The 19,132-nt window shown below is 30.8% G+C and overlaps 5 protein-coding genes across 18 annotated transcripts in view; 2 read left to right on the top strand and 3 right to left on the bottom strand.

The window, feature by feature from the left end:
• Positions 1–72: 72 nt before the first annotated feature.
• On the bottom strand, positions 73–4,148 carry LOC126871928 (replication protein A 70 kDa DNA-binding subunit). 2 transcript variants are annotated; one of them, XM_050631298.1, is made up of 13 exons: positions 3,715–4,142; positions 3,598–3,645; positions 3,324–3,520; positions 3,098–3,246; positions 2,936–3,026; positions 2,705–2,867; positions 2,438–2,642; positions 2,234–2,346; positions 1,996–2,162; positions 1,676–1,907; positions 1,522–1,605; positions 1,253–1,447; positions 73–1,167 (listed from the first exon to the last, which is right to left on the bottom strand). In XM_050631298.1, exons 1-13 carry the CDS (start codon positions 3,742–3,744, stop codon positions 1,054–1,056), a joined length of 1,788 nt encoding a protein of 595 aa, XP_050487255.1. In that variant the 5' UTR covers positions 3,745–4,142; the 3' UTR covers positions 73–1,053. The 2 variants fall into 2 exon arrangements, with proteins under 2 accessions (XP_050487255.1, XP_050487256.1); XM_050631299.1 differs by lacking the exon at positions 73–1,167 and having other exon boundaries at positions 1,304–1,447; positions 1,522–1,607; positions 1,677–1,907; positions 3,715–4,148.
• A 233-nt stretch (positions 4,149–4,381) lies between these two features.
• Positions 4,382–6,200, top strand: LOC126871954 (complement component 1 Q subcomponent-binding protein, mitochondrial). The gene is made up of 5 exons (XM_050631353.1): positions 4,382–4,731; positions 4,960–5,110; positions 5,209–5,411; positions 5,505–5,593; positions 5,861–6,200. Exons 1-5 carry the CDS (start codon positions 4,521–4,523, stop codon positions 6,008–6,010), a joined length of 804 nt encoding a protein of 267 aa, XP_050487310.1. The 5' UTR covers positions 4,382–4,520; the 3' UTR covers positions 6,011–6,200.
• A 152-nt stretch (positions 6,201–6,352) lies between these two features.
• Positions 6,353–8,372, top strand: LOC126871957 (ras-related protein Rab-43). 2 transcript variants are annotated; one of them, XM_050631359.1, is made up of 5 exons: positions 6,353–6,691; positions 7,106–7,190; positions 7,268–7,366; positions 7,457–7,596; positions 7,738–8,372. In XM_050631359.1, exons 1-5 carry the CDS (start codon positions 6,482–6,484, stop codon positions 7,843–7,845), a joined length of 642 nt encoding a protein of 213 aa, XP_050487316.1. In that variant the 5' UTR covers positions 6,353–6,481; the 3' UTR covers positions 7,846–8,372. The 2 variants fall into 2 exon arrangements, with proteins under 2 accessions (XP_050487316.1, XP_050487315.1); XM_050631358.1 differs by having other exon boundaries at positions 6,355–6,691; positions 7,439–7,596.
• Positions 8,373–9,068: 696 nt separating this feature from the next.
• LOC126871936 (hydroxymethylglutaryl-CoA synthase 1) lies at positions 9,069–11,248 on the bottom strand. The gene has a single exon (XM_050631316.1). The coding sequence runs from the start codon at positions 10,666–10,668 to the stop codon at positions 9,307–9,309; it is 1,362 nt and encodes a 453-aa protein (XP_050487273.1). The 5' UTR covers positions 10,669–11,248; the 3' UTR covers positions 9,069–9,306.
• A 2,553-nt stretch (positions 11,249–13,801) lies between these two features.
• LOC126871925 (septin-7) overlaps positions 13,802–19,132 on the bottom strand; it is a 42,725-nt gene continuing 37,394 nt past the window's right edge. For 6 of the 12 annotated variants that reach the window (XR_007691793.1, XR_007691791.1, XR_007691792.1 and 3 more), the window contains 3 exons: positions 17,605–18,455; positions 16,281–16,375; positions 13,802–16,212 (listed from right to left, as the gene is read on the bottom strand). Coding sequence is in view for 4 of the 12 variants with exons in the window: in XM_050631290.1 (XP_050487247.1) it covers positions 18,296–18,455 (160 nt within the window). In the remaining 8 variants the exon portion in view is untranslated. Of the gene's footprint in view, positions 16,213–16,280; positions 16,376–16,441; positions 18,456–19,132 lie in introns of those variants that run through there. The other 6 variants (XM_050631291.1, XM_050631293.1, XR_007691786.1 and 3 more) reach the window with 5 other exon arrangements.

The following is a 19,132-nucleotide window of genomic DNA, read 5'->3' as shown; positions in this document are numbered from 1 at the left end:
AATCATGCTGTTTACTATAGTTATGCAATTATGTGGGCCATTCGACAGATGGTGAATAATTCAAGTAGTATGATACATAAACTCCAATTACTTTTTAATCATTATATGTATTAACAGATACGGTTCATTGTAAGTGACTTATATTTTTCGGTAATACAAATGGCATTAACGAATTAATCCTTATTGTACGATAAGGATATTACGTAATCTTTAAGTTGTAAATTTATTTAAAAGGTGATGATTCAACATATATATATATATATATACACCATTATATATATATGTATATACATACACATTCGTACATGATATAGTTTATTCATTCATAACATCATTATAAACACGTTTAGGGTAATGTCGTCATTATTATAAGTACTCTTAGTCCCACTGCCTAATAGTATCAACTGGCATATAACATATTTATTATAGTAATTTATAATAGTACATTTATAATAGTAAGACTGGGATATAACACTTTGCTTTCACAACGATGATAATGTCGACTAAATGCAATTATGTTTGTATGATATTTCTAACTAAACTGGTTTTATTCATGCGTAACTTTACGAAAAATGCATATATGTAATTACATATACTCATAGCTTCGATGACTTTGTTAAACAATAATACGCTGCTACATAATAATTCTAATGAATCATGCCGAATTGCAAGATTATCTACATATAAGTTTATTCGGAACACGATTTCACGTTTTTATACACCGTAATTATTTAGCAAAGCCTAACACGTCTTAGTTTAATGAACAGCACGACCATATTATGATAAATATGTATGTAATAGGTTTAATATTTACTAAATTTATAGCTATTTATGTAGGAAAATTAATGGAGTAATTTATGGTAATTACATTTTTCAAAGTATATTTAACGTTGTTAAATATAGAAATTATTGAATTACACACAAATATGTGATGAAATATCAAAAAATTATTATTGGATTAATTAACAATATAAAAATATACTGATATTTTTTCAAACAAAAAGAGCTCAGACATGCGCAACTCTAGAAAATATTATCAGGAATGGAATAACTTTATGTACTATCAATACCAGTTAATTCTTTGAGTTTGGTTATTAAGTCTTCGTTGTAGGCTTTACAATCGGTTGGGGATACATCAATACATGTTGATCTTAACCTGTTTTCATCCTGTAAATAATCCAGTGCGGTAAATAATCACAAATATTAGACTCTTGGAATCAAATATTAGAATCATTGCATTGAGTCAACTTACACCGAATGTTTCCATTTTCGTTCTTATCTTAAATATGAAACTTTTAAATGTTACTTCGCCAAGTTTTTCCAGGTAAGCATCGTTATCATTTTCTTTTAATTCTCCAAGTTCCTGAGCTGTAATACCTAAAATTTTCTCTGTTTCGTCATTAAATGCCGTGACCCACATATTGTCTGTCCAGTCAGCCAAGCTTAGCTGCAAGAATGCTAAATATTAATAAATCTGATTTGCATCTAAATAGATGAAAACAAAATTTATTTTGCACTTACGCTTCCAAGTAAACGATATTTGAAGTTAGGGAATTCTTTATTACATTTTTCGCACCTGTACATGCCATTTGCTTGATCTATCACCTGCAAAATACAATCTCTTAATTGATGGTGTTTTATTATATCTACTTATAAAGTACGAGATAATAATTACCTTTTTTTTGCAGTTTTCACTAGGGCACGATTTATATAAAATATTTTCAGTGCGTAAGAGATTAATGGTCGCCTTCACCGTAAATATTTCCGGACCGTTCTTTTTATCTATCTGACTGTTTGCTTCGCCAATTGTGATCAATGCCTGAGACATTTGAGCTGCACTTCCAAATGCTCTTGAAAGTGGCTTTGCTTCTTCATGACATCCAGTTGTGTTAAACCAACCTCGTAATCTATATTAAAATAAAAAGTATTACTCTAAAACCAAGATTTTTTGCAATTACAATATTAGCTTCAGAGATTTATTAATGACTTTGACACCTATGTGCTTCTGGAATATCTGGATCAACCTGTACAGCAGTTCCACTGAGAGTAGACAAATTCTTTCCACCGTTAAATTCGCCAACACGAGCTCCTTTAATGGCTAAAACTGGATTATCATTTCCTGAAAATTCTTCAGCTTGTGTACCCCATAGTGTAAGCGTTACCTAAAATCTCATTTTATGTAATATTATAAAAACTTTTTTATTCATTGAATTTAGTCAGGTAAAATTTTTACCATAGTATTACTTTCATCAATGAGATTAATATCCCTTTTTTTCATGTCTTTACCAGTGGTTCGTGATACTAACATCTGCAAATCACCACGAGATTTTACAATAGCCAAAACATCTGCAACAAATAAGTGTTATGATTAATAGATAATAGATTAAAGTGTTATGATACAATATATAAATAGTATACATTTCAATTCAATATTTACCTATTATATCATTTTTCTCCTTTTGCTCTATATTGTTTATTGGTATGAAATCAAACTGAAGAGTTGGAATTTCATCTCCAGTGTCATGACATGGAATTATTTCTGAATCACCAGTTAGAGTCATTTCATAATCGTTTTTTAAATTATTAAATTGCTTATTTGCAGTTTTTAAAGATGCTCTGGAAATGTAATAAACCTTCCCAATCTGCAATAAGATGTATATTATGATGCAACATTATAAAATACATACAACAGCACACTAATTACCTCAATCATATCATAGAATTTATCACACTGATCTCTAAATGCAGTGCATCTAATCTCTCCACTTTCGTCCACAAGATCCATGGAAAACAATTTTCCTTCACCACGTGAATTACTCCACGTTCTAATGGCAGATTTATTGACAACTCGTGCCTTTATTACCCACCTATGTAAAAGATTATTTAGCACACTAAAAAACTGTGACACTTAAAAAAAATGAAAAATTAAACACACCTGTTTTGATAAGGACTCAATGCAACGATTGGGATTGTGGATATATCACTGGTAGAAGACTGTTGACCGCTATGCTTTGACATCAAGCTACCTGAATAATAAAATATTAAAATAACATGTTATTGATACGATTTGTACTAATTCATAGTTAGTGTGTATTACTTTGCTGTTGTGAAGCAGCTTGCGCAGACTGTACACTTTGTGCTGGTTTAGATTCACCATCAGCGTCAGCATTTGTTGGATTACCAATTTTACGTCCAACTTCATCACCCGCAACTTTTAAATCAACACTTAATATCACCATTACTCGTCTAAAATAAAAAGAATTCAATGTTGAATTGTTAATAAAATTTTGTTATTCTTTATTTAATAAATAATTATTGCGTACTTTTGTTTGCCAGCATTATTTACCACACTTATAGCATATCTATTTATTTGGCAAATGGAAAATTCTGTTAATACATTATCAGTTATCATTGAATTTAATTGTGTGGCAAGCATCGTAAATGAATTTATTCGTTTTCCATCAGATACGAGAAGTCTGTAACGTTCTCCACTATTTGAACTGGACAATTTCTTGTGACCCTATAAACAATTATCGTATTCAAAAATGAGATACTTCAGTCTGAAAGCAAATTAGACGGAGGACATAGTTTATTTACCAATATTTGCAATATCGGCCTATCGACCTCGATCCCGTTCATGATTTTCTAAAAATCAGACAAAATAAATTGCATCACAATTGTATCATAAAATACAAATACTATGTTTAAACTTACATCCAATGCTCCTTCCGTAAGTGAATACATCTTTTAAAACAGTGATACTAACTTCTAAAACGTCAAATAAAGCTAATGATATATCTACATCACACAACGTATTGTATTTGATATTTTTTATGGCGGTATTTCTACTGAGGTATTTCCTGTACGTTTCCCACTATTTTTTTGCGATATCAACCAAGGATAATATATCAATATAAGATAGCATAGAGCTTATACTAGAGATGAATAGAAAGATCGTTCAAGACACTCAAAATAAGGCTCTGTGGTGGTCAAAGGCTACACTGTTCGTCGAAAAGCTCTGGATGTTTCTTGGCGGTAGAAACGAGCGGACACACAACGTTGCAATTATCTCCTTTTGTTGTTTCCAGTTGCATTCCTGTTTGTGGACTTTTCCTTACTCCAGTGATCATCTAATCTAGTCGAGTATTTCGTTAGCGTAATTAATGTTTATTTCGAGTAAGGTTGTCTTTATTATTATGAAGTTAAAAGCTAAGTTGAGTAAGTTATTCGAATATTTAGATAGCGCGCGCTGTCGTGACCATAGGAATTAATAACATGATGACAATCTACTTTTGGGCGACGTCACATGTGTTAATTCCAATCTTCACTTCGAACAAAAAATTACTAGAAATCACCATACAAATGTTTGTTCTAGAAATTACAAGGGGACGGTAGACTATATAGTTTATGAATTCGTGACGGTGATATTCATCCTACCTCGTGTTCGGTTTACCAGAAAACCATTTTATGCGTATACCTATACGATTCGAAGAAAGCCAACGTTAATTGTGAACATTAAAATGAATGGAATAATAAGGAAGACATTATGTTCGCCGGTAATTAAAAATTTGTATACGGCAACTTCGACTACAGGAATCGCAAGTAATCAATTAAGAACACTGTGGAACGATTCTCGACGAATCCGAATCACACCTATCACTTCGACAAAACTATTTAAGCATCCAAGTGTTTCTTGTAATTTCGGTTATTGTCGGCATTCTCATACGAAAGGTACGTTATATCGTAATTTATTTCATCATTTCATCGTCATATAAATCAATCATATATATTGTAAATTTCAGTAATTGCATTTTTAAACATTTATACATTTATATTGTGATATATCTATGTTACTAATAATATAAGTTTTATATACTTTATTTATTTTAGGACTGAAATATTTTCATTAAGTAATTGTTTTATCGCTTTATCATAATTATTTCCTTTTCCTTTTTATAGCTGAGAAGGAGCTTGTAGAATTTTTAGCTGAAGAAATCATAGCAGAAAAGAATGCACAAAAATTAAAAACTATTCCCACTCAATTAGATGGTTTTAAAGTCTCGCTTGATGGGGCAGATGTTAATTTGGAAAAGAAGCAAGATAATGAAATGTAAGAGAACTTTTAACATGCTATATTATTACAAAATATGATAAACTATTTTCAGTAGAAAATACATTTCTTCTTTTACTACAAATTATCTTTTACAGAATTAGAATCTCATTTAACATAAATCATACTGTTGATTCTGATTCTGAACCTGATGTTGAAATGACTAGTGATACTCCAGACATTGGTGATATGAAAAGTAAACCATCCTTCACAGTTGATATAGTTAGAGAAAATCAGACTCTTGGATTCACCTGTTCCTTTAACAATGAACCTGGTGCATCAGGTGCCAATGAAAGTTATAGTAAGTAACATTGAATTCTAACTTATAGCAATACATGTATGTACTATTGTACGATTAGATGAATGTGTTTTTCATACATCCATTTAATTTCAGATGACATCTTTGGTATAGATGAAATTACTTTATATACAGGAGAACATTCTGACAAAGTGTATGCCGTTGCTGGTGAAATTATTGATGGGGTAAGTAATTAATATATATATTCTATAATGAGCTTATATGTATCTATAAAAAATAAACCAAAGTGTTGAGTACAAATTGGAGTATCTGGTAACCAATTTGATTATTGATCTTTGGAAAAATAAAACATTCGCACATAGAATAATTTTATTATTGATAAAATTAATACTTGAGAATGTGACAATGATTTACTACAGATTCTTATCTAATTAATTTCATGTTTCTTTTTATATATGCTTATAGAAATATATATAATATTTATTTTTCAGTATCTATATGACTTGCTGATGAATTATCTCGAAGAGAAAGGCATTTCAAACGAGTTTGCGGAGAAATTGATTGACCTGAGTACGAGTTACGAACATACCGCGTATGTTAGCTTATTAGAAGGCCTTTCAAAATTCACATCACGACAATAATTGTTATTTTAATTTCTACTATATTTATAATTAATTAGATATAGAGTATGTTTATGTGAAAATATGTTTATAATAAATGCATATAACACCTATATTCATCTTATTGAAGTAAAATGTAATTTTGTATTTGTAGTGAGTGTATTGAAGTACCATCTAATTTTTAAATAAAATAAATACATTGTACCTTAAACTTCATCAGAAACGATTTATTTTTATAAAAAATTGGTGAATTTGTAATTATAAAATAAAAGGTGCATAACAGGTTAGATTGAAAAAGAAAAGAAATCTAATGTTTGAATCTGGTTTCAATGAATATCTTACGCGTACCAACTGCACTAATTATAAGAACATTTATAAAGTGGTGGAGTTACGAGTTGAGTGAAACAATGGCGTAAGTAGACGGTAGGTCTGGATGTGCGGATTATAAAGAGTGTCGTCGATTTGATAAATTACTTCGACGATAGGAAAGAAATGTCGAACCGTGATCCGGACAATTTGATGGCCACGAACGATGAAAATTTTGATTACTTGTTCAAGATTGTGCTCATTGGCGATTGTGGGACAGGAAAAACATGTGTTGTTCAAAGATTTCGATCTGGTACATTTATCGAGAGGCATGGAAACACAATTGGTGTAGACTTTTCCATGAAGACTGTACTAATCGATGACAAGAAAGTTAAGGTACGTTTATTTGATCTATGATCAATATCGCTATATTTCTCCAATTTTTTTGACATTTATAACCTACAAGTAATTTATATATAAATTTTAAAGAAGAGAGCTCAATAGCTTCTTTAATATAAAATTATTTAAATAAATATAATTTAACATGGGAATGTGAGATCGAATAGATAATTTTTTGTTAAAAGCGAACTTTCACTTTAGCTTGAATTATTTTGTACAAACTGGTATTGATAATATCATTTTCTTTAATTATATAAAATAGAACAGCTATATTATAATACATAAGAAATATTGTTACATTATGTTTTTCAAATTAGTAATATAATTTTTTTATATAAAATATATATATCACTTAATATATAATGATATACAAATCATTCAAAATGTTTAAAGATATTTTATTATTATTAGTTGCAAATATGGGATACAGCTGGCCAAGAAAGATTTCGTACAATAACCCAAAGTTACTATAGATCTGCTAATGGTGTTATTGTAGGTATGTGAAAGATATTATTTCTACCTTTTTGTTCACTTAACTATGGAAATATTTATAATGGCTTAAACAACTTTCAGTTTATGATATTACAAAGAGATCTACATTCTTAAGCTTACAACATTGGGTAGAAGAAGTACGAAGGTATACTTCATCACATGTGTTATTAATTTTAGTTGGTGAGATTTGTTTGTATATTTTGTTTTAATTATGCTTTGAATACTATATATTAACAAATAAAAAACTTATAGGTAACAAATGTGATTTAGAAAGTCTACGAGAGGTTGAGAAAGGAGAGGCAGAAGCTCTTTGTCAATATCTTCCTGAAGTGTTACAAGTGGTAGAAACATCAGCCAAAGAGAATACCAATATAGATTCTGTATTTTTCTACCTGGCAGCAGAACTTAAAGTAAGCATTTGGCTTTCATATAAAATGTAAAATATATAATAAAAAAAGATATAAAAATATAAAATATAAGTAAACATATACTGTTTTCATAATCATATATCATATAATCTTAAAGAAATGCATATGTTTACTTCTTTCCAGAGAAGACATGAAAATCGTCAAATAAATGCTAATGAAGATGAAGTTGTTAGACTTGGTGCAAGTAGAAAATTGTCTTCTTGTTCAGGTTGTCCATACAAAATATTTTAGGTAGTGGTTTATAAACAAATGATATACATATCTTTACTATGTTTAAATTTGTATATAAAATGGAAAAACAATGTACAATATTTTTATAACTATCCAAATAATGTGATATTAAAAGAAATTAATTATATTGTTAATAATGACAGAATAGTAATAATTGTGCTACAAAGCCAGTATTTTGTGACCATTTGATTATGGAACAGGAATTCATTATGGATTTTGTATTAATCTGAAAAATTACTATTCTCTCTTTATCTGCTATTTCACTAGAGACTTAAGATCGAGTATTTTAAACGTATACATTTGTAAATACAAATGCTTAGATTTCATAATATTCAGCGTCACTGATATATTTCAACTATTTATATATGTAGCAAAAGTTAATGCACGTATTTATTTTTAATGAAACGAATCTCAAAAAGAACAAATATTATATTAATATATTTTTTTAAAGAAAAAATTTGCTATTGTACTATTTTTTTAATGTTATTGTAATATCGAAATTATTGAAATAAAATGTATATGATGTACTTCACGTTTATCTATCATATAATTAAAATAAAAATATTTAAGAAGATATTAGTTAAACAAGATAAACATTTGCTTGTGAATTACGACGCATAAACTACAAGTGTTCACTTTTTTGACAAAATATATCAAAATTTGAAAATTTTGTTGTAATTAACATACCAGTTGACTTACATATGCAGGGAAAAAACAATAAAATTATTGAATTATCTTTTTACATACAAGCCATTTCACTTTCGATATATTACACTCTATGTACATATGGATATATACCCCTAATGTAGGAACAACTTCATGATTAACCCATTGGCACTCTTATCCATCATGGGCATAATCAATCCTTCTATATGTGCATACAAAAAACTGTGAACATCGAAAGGTTAAAGGAACAACATTTTTTAACATGTGCATAAAATCTGTGTTTAATTCTTTATTATTTTTATAAATATTTACATAATTAACCAATTAATATTAAACAAAAATGCACTAAAAGGGAATACTTCTTTAAAGGCTTTTTACATGAATTATAATATATTATAAATTATAATATTTCTAATATAATAAAGCACAATGATTGTAGCTTCCTTGCTAACTAAAAAGAATATAGAACATGTACAATAGATATATTAAAAACTGTACATAATAAATAAATATATATATGAACAGAGGTATTTTTGTGAAAGTAATTGATATATCTATTATATGATTTGTATTAATAAATTTTTTATATTTATAAATAGATTTAAAAGTCAAAAGTGTACATTTCATAGCATATGAATATCGCATTAAGAACATTTTTGTTTGGTAAAAATATTTTATGCTAGTTATTAACTAATTCATTTTTTAAATTATATACATAATCATACACCACCGTGATTTTGATTCGATAATTGATACAAAAACCCCAAATAGCTTATTTAAGGAATAGCAAAATCTTCACACTCTATTGTAAGTCCTTCTATATTTTTCATCCACTTGTACAAGATAGTAGGCTCCAGGAAACATATTTTTAGTGGTACTATGAGGAGTAAATGGTACAGTATGACAATTCTGTTCACGCCATTCTAATTCCTTTGTATAAGCTTCTGGGGAAATCTTTTGACGAGCATCAAGTTCTTTTTTAATATAAGAGAGCGAAGAGATAATTTTCATTAAATTTGATTTTTCGTTACATTCGTTTGTTATCGTTAATGAATACATAGTAGAACAAAGTCCCGAACCATATGAAAATACTCCCACCTTAGAGCCTGCTAATTCTTTTATAGGCTTACTAATTAGCAAGGAGGCCAATCCAGTGTATACAGATGGAGTATACATATTTCCTACTTGATTTGCTATCATTAAAGAAGGCTGTGTTTTCTGCTGAAAATTTGGCTTACTCAAATTCATAAATGATTTCTCAATATCTCTATTAAAATAAGTGTCTTCTAATTTAACATCGTGAAATTGCGCTAATTCTGGATGTTTTTTAGATACTTCCTCCTTAGATATGTTTAAGAAATCAATAAAAGCTAGTCTGGCAAATGACTTTTGTACTAATTTACAGTACGGAGAATGAAATAAAAACGCGTTAAAGCTGTCTAGAGTCACATTGTGATTGTGCTTGTTCCTCATCTTTTTACAGTAAGTCTGATAACAAGTATCTAATGCATTAAGATAACACTGAACCGATAATTTTCCATCTACAATAGGATATTCAGACTTTAAATTTGGCTTGTAAAAATCATACGCGTGTTTCATGCACGATGATCTTACTCCACGATCAATTATTAAAGGTGCATTTGGACCAATTAACATTGCCACAGCTCCAGCACCTCCAGTTGGTCTAGCACTTCCAGAAGAATATACAGCATTATCACCCGCAACGACTAAGGCCAGTCTGCCGTCCCAGGCACTGCTTTCTACCCAAGATATGGCATTTAAAAGAGCAGCTGTACCTCCATAGCAGGCATTGGTTGTATCAGCTCCTTCAATGTCTGTACAATCATATGGTTCAAACAACTGCATAAGAATAGATTTAACTGATTTGCTCTTGTCTAATATGGTTTCAGTTCCAACTTCTAATCGTCCAATATCTTGCGGTTTTATTTCATACCTATCCATTAATCGGTGCACAACTGTTAAGCACAAAGAATTAATGTCTTCACGATCATTGCAGAAACCCATCCTAGATTGACCTAAGCCAATAGTGTATTTCCCAGCAGACACACCATCAAATTGTTCCAACTCTGTTTGCTCAACATATTGAGCAGGAAAGTATATTTCTATCGCTTTGATACCAACGTCTTTTGGCCACATGATATTTGACTTTAATCGATCGATTTTGTCAGATGTTGTAATATACTTTGTAGTTTATATAAATCTTCCTGTACATATAATTTTTCTGAAGTAATCCTTAAAGTACTATGCTTATGATAATATATAGGAAACGTATAGTTTTCTTGTACTCGAAAATGCACGTGATGCCGGTTGACCGTAGAATATGAATTAAACTCGTTCCCCAAATATCGTTACCTTCGTGTAATGTTTTCTTGACACTTGACTGCAATGATAGTCTTGGAACGATAAGAATTCAGCAAATATTATTTTTGAAAATTTCATTCGTAGTTTTGAGTCGACAACTTGCAACGAAGAAAATGTGTGCTTTGAGGACGGACACTGCTACATTACTTACTGCTAGATACAGACCCACTGACGAATCCAGGTTAGAAGTGAAACTCGACAGGTGAAAATTACGGTCACCGAATAACTTCTTAGCACGTACTTTGAAATTCGTTTGACCTTTTTTTTTCTCACTTATAGGTTTCACTTGCTAATCGATCATATTAGAGGAAACCAAATTTACAAACTAACGTTCCTCGCTTAAATGCTGCTCATCGAGCTGTTGCCGCCGCTTATTCAACCAGTCACATTCCCTCTTCTCACATGGAGGGGATAAAAAATTCATTTATTTAGATTCCTTTACGAATATATTATATTTGATTTATTTATATCATATGTATCCTTACATATTCCAAGATAATTTATTCTCTTTTAGATATGTTTTGAACATTAATTTTTACATTTCGCAATGATCTGAAAGAAAGTGCGCAACGGAAAATTACAAGGACAAATTTTTAAATATTTTGTCCATCCTTTATTATTTCGATTTTAATAATATTTTTTGTGTGTGTACATTGTATTTGTACGTATGTAAGTTAGAATATAGGATACTGGAAAGGAATAGATTTGATCAATGGATCAATAGATTTATAAGAATTGGACCATTTACATATGCCGTAATGTAATGATACAGATGAAAATAAGCATCTAGAATCAATCTTCATTAGTGAGAATACTTAGTAATGTCGATCGAAGCAAATGGTGCGATCTAGTCGGGAAGAATTCACTACTAGATAACAGTGGAAATTTCATTTTTCTAACACAATTCTGACCTTTAATCAGTAGATTCTTCTATATGGTGTGGCTAATAGAGTGAAAGGAAACATTCGTCAATCGATTGGCATTTTTGTGATGTAAGAGTGTATATATTATTTATGATTTTTAATCATCATATCGTCTGTCGTTTTAACAGATTCATATAGTATTTAATTTATTTTGCCGATATGAAACGAAAAAATTGCATATGAAACATTTTTCTACATATAATTAACATCACAAGAACATCGGGTTCATGATCTTACATTAATAATTCAAGAACCAATGATGTAGGCAAATTGTATGCGTTTCTTTTAACATTATAATCTGAAATATATGTAATCAGAAACGTTTGGACTCGTTTAAAAATCGCTTACCTCTTTGTCACTTCTACTTATTTTTTCTAATACTTACATTGTGGCGTAAAATTATGCGCCAAACTTTTGTTACGAACGAACGTTGTCTTGCCTATTGGTACGAACGAGGGGATGATAATTTTATATGAAAATGGCTTTCTTACCGGAAATTAGATTACAAATTTTTTTGGTTGAAATAATGGAATTTTAGAAGGAGGAAAAAGAACGAGCAGAAATTACGAAGAATCAATGTTGAAACGAATTACATACCTCGAATTATTTGGTACGTTCATTTTAGGTTTGCGAAGAAAGATTTGGATATTGTAACATCGACAACACGTAAATTAATGTAAAACAACAATTATCCGTTCACTCCTTTTTTTGTTCTTATGTGATGCATTTTGTATTACGTACAATGCATATATACATAATTTTATCTGCATAGGAATGAAAAACAAATTTAGTATTCAAAAATGCACAAAAGATGGGTTCGAAACGCAGTAACATAGTGTTTGATAATTTTGTATATAATTTACTGAATACATAATCCTAAAGTATAATAGTAATAATAATAATAATAATAATAATAATAATAATAATAATAATAATAATAATGTACTATACGATATTTTTCTGGATATCATTATTATTACAATATGTTCTACAAGATAGCGGCGGCAGCTTTGTTTTCGTCTGGCACGGCAAAATATAATTCGCGTTTGTTTTACCTACTTTCGCTTTACTTTTTCCTTTATTATTGTTGTGTTGTGCCTCGCGTATGGCGTATACGTATAATATGTGTAATGATCGTGTATCGTGATGACTCACGCGATTTATGACGATTAACTATTTAAATATTATAAGCATTGCTGATTAGAGTAAACATACAGTAAATCATACACTTCCGTTTCGTCGACTTTTTATATCTTACAGCTACGCGTAATACAACATTGAAATGTATAAACAGCTTTTATTTGGTCAACTAAGCAGATGCATAAATCCTTAATAGCGATAAGATAAGTCTTTTGCTTTTATTCATCATTGAGATATACTTAGGTCTTAGAAACACGAAGGAGTTTATCTTCCGCTTTATAACTTTCTGAAACGTCATTCTCAGAAAAGTAAAAACTTAAGTACTCGATTATTCCACTTGTTTTCTTGTTCTTCGAAGAGATAGATACGAAAATTTTCAACAAAATATCCATTGCAATTTGAATCTCGTATGGTATTAAAAATCTTAGTTTCCATTAAGTTGATCTTCGCTGTAGAATGTGCGTTTGTACTTCGGATTTCGACGTCTTCCTCATTGGAATTTTTATAAAAAAAAAAAAAAAAAAAAAAAAAAAAACAAGTGCAAGTTCCAATGAGTCCTCTTAAATAATTTCCTTTCTCCCTTTTTTTTCTTTTTCTTTTCTTTTACACAAAAAAATAAAAGAGAACTGAATACAAAGGAAAATCCTCCGTTCTTGAGAGAGTTATGTATGTTTACTACTGTTTAGATAAAAATATCGTACTGTTCAGACGTTTTATACTATTGAGCTTAATATTATTCAGTGCAGAATTTGCGAATCATTCAGTTATTTGTTAAATGTCCGCTTTTAGATTCATTGCTGTTTCTAACATCGAAGAAGGTTGTATCTCTAAGCGCTCTTTCTTCCTCTTTCTTTTTTCTTTCAGACACATCGATATTTTGAAAAGTATCTGTTTCCACGTAGTTCCCAAGTACAAATCGTTCTAATATACCTTAGCGTTACGTTTATTATCTTTGCTAATAAACTTTTCAAACTATCGGCGTCGTTCTCCGTGCGATCGAAGCGATTTGCTTTGAACTTCTAAATGGATTGTCGGTATCGAGAAAAGACCAAGGTGACGAGTCGAGTCTTTTTACCTAGAAAAATCCGTACAAAATAGGAATGTAACACGTAGTTTTTCCCAATAAATTGAGACGAAATCCTTTTTTTTTTTTTTTAAACTTCTTTTTTCCTCCGCCTGTTATGAGAAAATCGCACGAATCTTATTTTACAAAAACTGAAGAATCACGTACTAGCGTTATTATAAAATGCTTATTCTCTTCGTATTGGCACACCAGTAATTCAATTAGCTTAGAATACAAATCCAAGACTGGGCAAACTTTTGGATTTCTTTTGCGAAGATTCTGATCTGGCGAGAACGTTCCTCTGCAAAGTATCCGATAATAAAAGATATAGATAACAGCAGAAACAAAAGAAACACAACTGACCGTATATGCGACGTAAAGAAGTCAAGGAACTTATTGCTAAATCGGTTTGCCCATCCTTGTTGCATATACCAACGTATACTTGGACGGGTTCGAGACGGCACGGTTATTCTTCTCGTACATATTCCGTATCAATTCGATTACCATCCGCTTTGATAATAAACTTAATTAGCTCGTAACTCAATAATTTCTATTTCCTTTGATTTTGCAGTGAACTGAAATATTAACGCACTGTCTCGAATCACGACGATCCAGCATACACTTAGATTTATTTTATACAATTTAATCTTACCCGATTTGTCTCGTTATCGATACAACTTAAATTTACACGAATTGGACTTATCCTTACGATCTCCTCGATTTCATTTATACATAAATATATATTTATATATGTATATATATATGGCCACTGCTTCATTTAGAATCACATTCAACGATCCGACGTAGAATGATGCGAGTTGAGAGTTGAGTGAAAAGACGAATAACGTTGTCCTTTCCTTATGTTTAAGTTTCATCGTGTTCGATAATTCGTTACGTTATAAAGCAGCACGCTGTTACTCGCATTAAGCGAATACTGAAAGGAAGAATATGATTGATGTAAAACAATTATTTATACAATTTGTTTCGTAGGGTGAGCATCATCCCTTTATAATTATATAAATGCGCTATCCTGTAACAATTTAGGTTATGTAATAGAAACATCGATATAACTTATTGCTAGCTTTAGATACAGAGACCTCTTTCGTTTATTAGGTCGATAGTGTATCGCACGTTTCGATTTTTTCTTCCATGGAGAAAGATATTTTTACGCTCCGCCTAGAAACAATAGGTGTGCAACAGTACTTAGAAACTCACGTTCAACCGAATCTGCACTTCCAGCTACGTATGATACATAGAATGTATGATACAAGAGCGATTATCGTTCGATCATTTTGTTTTGACACTTAAATCTCCATGAATTGCCATTAAGATCTTACACTTCTTGATATTTTTATATTATACACCTATATTAACATAACTATCGTATTTAAAATATCGACATAAATATTGACATATAATCGTGATATTCAAAGTGTTAAGGACAATATACATAAATAATTCAGTGTGAGAAACGAAGATTGATCGAAAGAAATCAAAGATCTTTTGTCTCTCTTTCGGCATCCCTTTGAACACTTTTGTTAAAGAAAATTACGTCCTTTGAAATTATGTCTACATTTTGTACAATTATTGTTTATCGAATTGTACTAGGTGTGATTTTGTCGGGCGTTAATAATAGGAAGCGCGAAGAAGCACAGGCAAACACGACAGAACAAACACTTTCATTTTCACTCTTCAAAGCATAACACGTTTATGCCCGTAAAAGAATTATTAGAATGCCGAGGCGGTCGTATAAACGTTATACGAATGGTATACACAGTACACACGTCAACTGCATGATTTAAGTAACACATATTCCTATCTTGTCTTTTAATCAATTAACGAATCTCCCGAGCCACGCCTTATCTTTGCTGATTTCGAAATGTGCACGAGCAACGTTGTTCTAAGATGTAAAAAATCGTAAAATATCGTATCGTGAAAAAATGAAAATTTTGAAAAGCCAGATGCAGAATAGACCGGGAGATTTTATCGATAAATCTTTCTCAAGTCAAACTTTTTTTTTTTTGTTAATTTATATCCAATTTCTCTTAAAGAAATCGCATTATCAATATGATATTTTTGAAGAAAAATTACTATCGATTACTTTAAGAAAAGCTCACTCTTCACGTTGTCTTTCTGAAGTCGACTTAGAATAGTCCTTTCTTCTTATTCTTCTTATCCTTACCGTCGACTGCCCTGAAAAGAATTACAACGTCAGTAGAGATAAGAAATTGTTACATTTATTAGATGACAATAGAACTTACAAAATATGTTAATGAATTTTAAGATGTAGTTATTTACTGATTTTTCTTCTGCTTTTATGAAGAATATCGATGACTTGCAACAAACTACTATCTGGCTATTCGTAAAAACATAAATATCCTTGTTATCTGATTTTTATATATTCATTAAATTAATATGTCCATTTTATGGAAAATGATATAATTCATCATCGTTATATAAAGTACAATCTCTTATGAAATTCATCGTGTAAGATATGCAGTGCAATGTGTATATCCATCAACAATAAAATTATCGTATATATACAGAAATATACGTATAATCTAGCCATGCCAAAATCATGCTTCGAGATACTTTTAATATATACTTTTATGGGCCACGACTATCGAGTCACATGCTATCTGCAAGTGTTACTTTCTGTTTTCTGAATGTTAATGTATCGTATACTTGTTATAAGTAACTTAAGAATATTTTGCTTCTCAAATTGCAACTATTTATATGTATATAGTCGTTATATGTGTAATTAATAAACTGTTGAAGCAATACACGTTTAAAATCTTATACGTAACAAATCAGATCTTTGATGTTCAATTTGTAATGGAGAAATACATATAAAATCGCTATTTTCCATACATATTTGTGCATGTGAACGTCAAAATACATAAAATGTGAAAACACATAATACGGAAAAGGAGGCGTAACGTAGACACATGTTAGGCAAGTACGATATGCCACGCTGTATGTTTTAAAGTCACGTTCAAATATTTTTCCGATACTAATCGGTATCATCCTGGACATCGCTTATTCGCAATAAGGCTAAATAAAACGAGGGCGACGAAGATGGTTAGTAAATGTTTTAGGAAAGCATTACGTTTATTTGCGAAAAAAAGGTTTAATGATGAAATTAACAATGCATAGTAATCGTTTTTTCTGACCAATTATTATTGATCGTGTTTAGTATTACCCTTTATCAAGCTGTCTCTCGGTTCGACTCATATCGATTTGAAGATCTGAAAAGAGATATTAAACTCGTATGCAAAGGGAATGTCAATACATGCGAACTGGAATGTATCAATGGAAATAAAAGTAACAAAAAGGAGAGAAAAATAAACAGACAGCTTGTTCAGAGTTTACAATAGCTTTCCATAATACTTGACGAAGTGTGAATGTTATTTTGAGTTCATACAAGTTAAGTTATGCATGAGTGTAACGCATGTTGCTGTGAATATAAAACTGTGATATCCATATGAATATAAAGAGTTTTTGCAACGCTTACGTAAATTTTATCAAACTTTGTGCCAAAAATATGCCTGTCTAAAAATATCTATCTGGATAACGTAAGACTACCATCAAAATTTATTTTCGATACGAAGATATCTTCTTTCTCTAGTTCTTCACTCTAAGATTTAATGTCTTTCGCAACATCGTCGCCTATAAATAAACATCAGACGTTATTCAGCTTCCTTAATGGTACTCGATTCTATTATAAGTAGACAAGCATTCGTATGACAGTGATCATCGTAAATACCACTAATTCACTTCGATTCCAAGCTGACGGTGATTCTTCGTTATTTATGATATATGTGTATTATAAACTTAGTCTTATATTCAAGGATATTCGTCGTTTTCGTTTATGAAACGTTCGAGAAACAAAGAAAACGTAAGCGATAAAGATACCTGCTACCGTACACCGCAGCAACCGAATTATACTATTTCACAATAGTCTTAATTAGCATACTTTTCAACGCGAACACCTCCTGCTAATTATAAAACAAAGCTAATCGAAAAAATAACGGGCAGACAAAAAGATACACAAATACTCGTACGATGTGTAAATTAAATTTCGTGGACGTATACGAATACGCATTGTATATATCGGTATATTTGTACGTACACGTTGTATCGTCGGTAAAATAAACACACGCAACAAACGTATAAAAAATGAGATCGACGTTAATGTTTTGAAAGATTTTAGTCCTTGGACACAGCGACGTAGAGGCATTTTGTGAGTAAATGTAGATATAGATTCTACGATCTACTAAGGATGCTCGGGATGTTGTATGACAAGCTGTATCTGTGTAGGGCTGTCTTGAGGTGATTTGAAACTGGTGTGACGGCGTAGGAGACTTCCTATCCCTCGGGAACCCTTCAATGTACCCCCGCCACCGCCAGATCCCTCGGAAGACACTGATCCCGTCCTAAATTAAGGGACACCCCGATATGGTATACACACAACAAACAAACAAGCGCAAGCATCACATAACATTCGTCCGTAAAAAAAGCTTTCTTAAATGAACACGCCGAGAATATACTTGTTCCGTTTCATCGTATCAAACATTCGGTACTAATTTCAAATACTAAGCGTTCCAAACGAAAAAAACTCCAAGTAGATATCTTTCTATTGTATGCACGTATTTTGCGTTTTCGGTCTTGCAGTACACGTAATCGTGGTGCACAAGGAGCAGACATCGCATACACGTGGAAACGATGTATCTTTTTTCGAATATTTAAAAAGTAATCTTAAAAACAGAAAAGAAAAAGAAAAGAAGAAAAATTAGTCATCTAAAAAAGCTTGGAAGCAGTAATATTTGAATGGCTGATTTGCCTAACAATAGCCTGTTAAAACCAATCATCTTGGAACGAAACAAAATTGCCAGGGAATGTACCGAATCACGTTGAATTAATATCGAATGAATACATTATGTTAAATGAACTTGAATTACGTTCAAAGGGATGATTACGTTATACATGCTTATTAATAATTATTAGTAATTTCCTGCTATTAGACTAAGCTGCGTGGAACCATTTCTACATAAATTTCGAAAAAAAAAAAAAAAAAAAAAAAGAAAAAATCGGATATGGCAAATTTGTCAGA

The sequence above is a fragment of the Bombus huntii genome, chromosome 12, assembly GCF_024542735.1.
Source record: "Bombus huntii isolate Logan2020A chromosome 12, iyBomHunt1.1, whole genome shotgun sequence".
In the NCBI taxonomy this organism is placed as follows: Eukaryota; Metazoa; Arthropoda; class Insecta; order Hymenoptera; family Apidae; genus Bombus; species Bombus huntii.
This window is presented reverse-complemented; position numbering and strand designations above follow the sequence as displayed.

What these genes read in the sequence shown, in the direction of transcription:
- LOC126871928 (XM_050631298.1), bottom strand. Translation starts at nt 3,744, where the DNA reads ATGTATTCACTTACGGAAGGAGCATTGGAT. An exon ending in GGCCGATATTGCAAATATTG is followed by an intron (nt 3,521 to 3,597) that starts GTAAATAAACTA and finishes AATTGTTTATAG; the next exon opens with GGTCACAAGAAATTGTCCAG. An exon ending in GTGAAAACTGCAAAAAAAAG is followed by an intron (nt 1,606 to 1,675) that starts GTAATTATTATC and finishes TGTATTTTGCAG; the next exon opens with GTGATAGATCAAGCAAATGG.
- LOC126871954 (XM_050631353.1), top strand. Translation starts at nt 4,521, where the DNA reads ATGAATGGAATAATAAGGAAGACATTATGTTCGCCGGTAATTAAAAAT. An exon ending in TCGGCATTCTCATACGAAAG is followed by an intron (nt 4,732 to 4,959) that starts GTACGTTATATC and finishes TCCTTTTTATAG; the next exon opens with CTGAGAAGGAGCTTGTAGAA. An exon ending in CTGGTGAAATTATTGATGGG is followed by an intron (nt 5,594 to 5,860) that starts GTAAGTAATTAA and finishes TTTATTTTTCAG; the next exon opens with TATCTATATGACTTGCTGAT.
- LOC126871957 (XM_050631358.1), top strand. Translation starts at nt 6,482, where the DNA reads ATGTCGAACCGTGATCCGGACAATTTGATGGCCACGAACGATGAAAAT. An exon ending in TGCTAATGGTGTTATTGTAG is followed by an intron (nt 7,191 to 7,267) that starts GTATGTGAAAGA and finishes AACAACTTTCAG; the next exon opens with TTTATGATATTACAAAGAGA. An exon ending in ACCTGGCAGCAGAACTTAAA is followed by an intron (nt 7,597 to 7,737) that starts GTAAGCATTTGG and finishes ACTTCTTTCCAG; the next exon opens with AGAAGACATGAAAATCGTCA.
- LOC126871936 (XM_050631316.1), bottom strand. Translation starts at nt 10,668, where the DNA reads ATGTGGCCAAAAGACGTTGGTATCAAAGCGATAGAAATATACTTTCCT.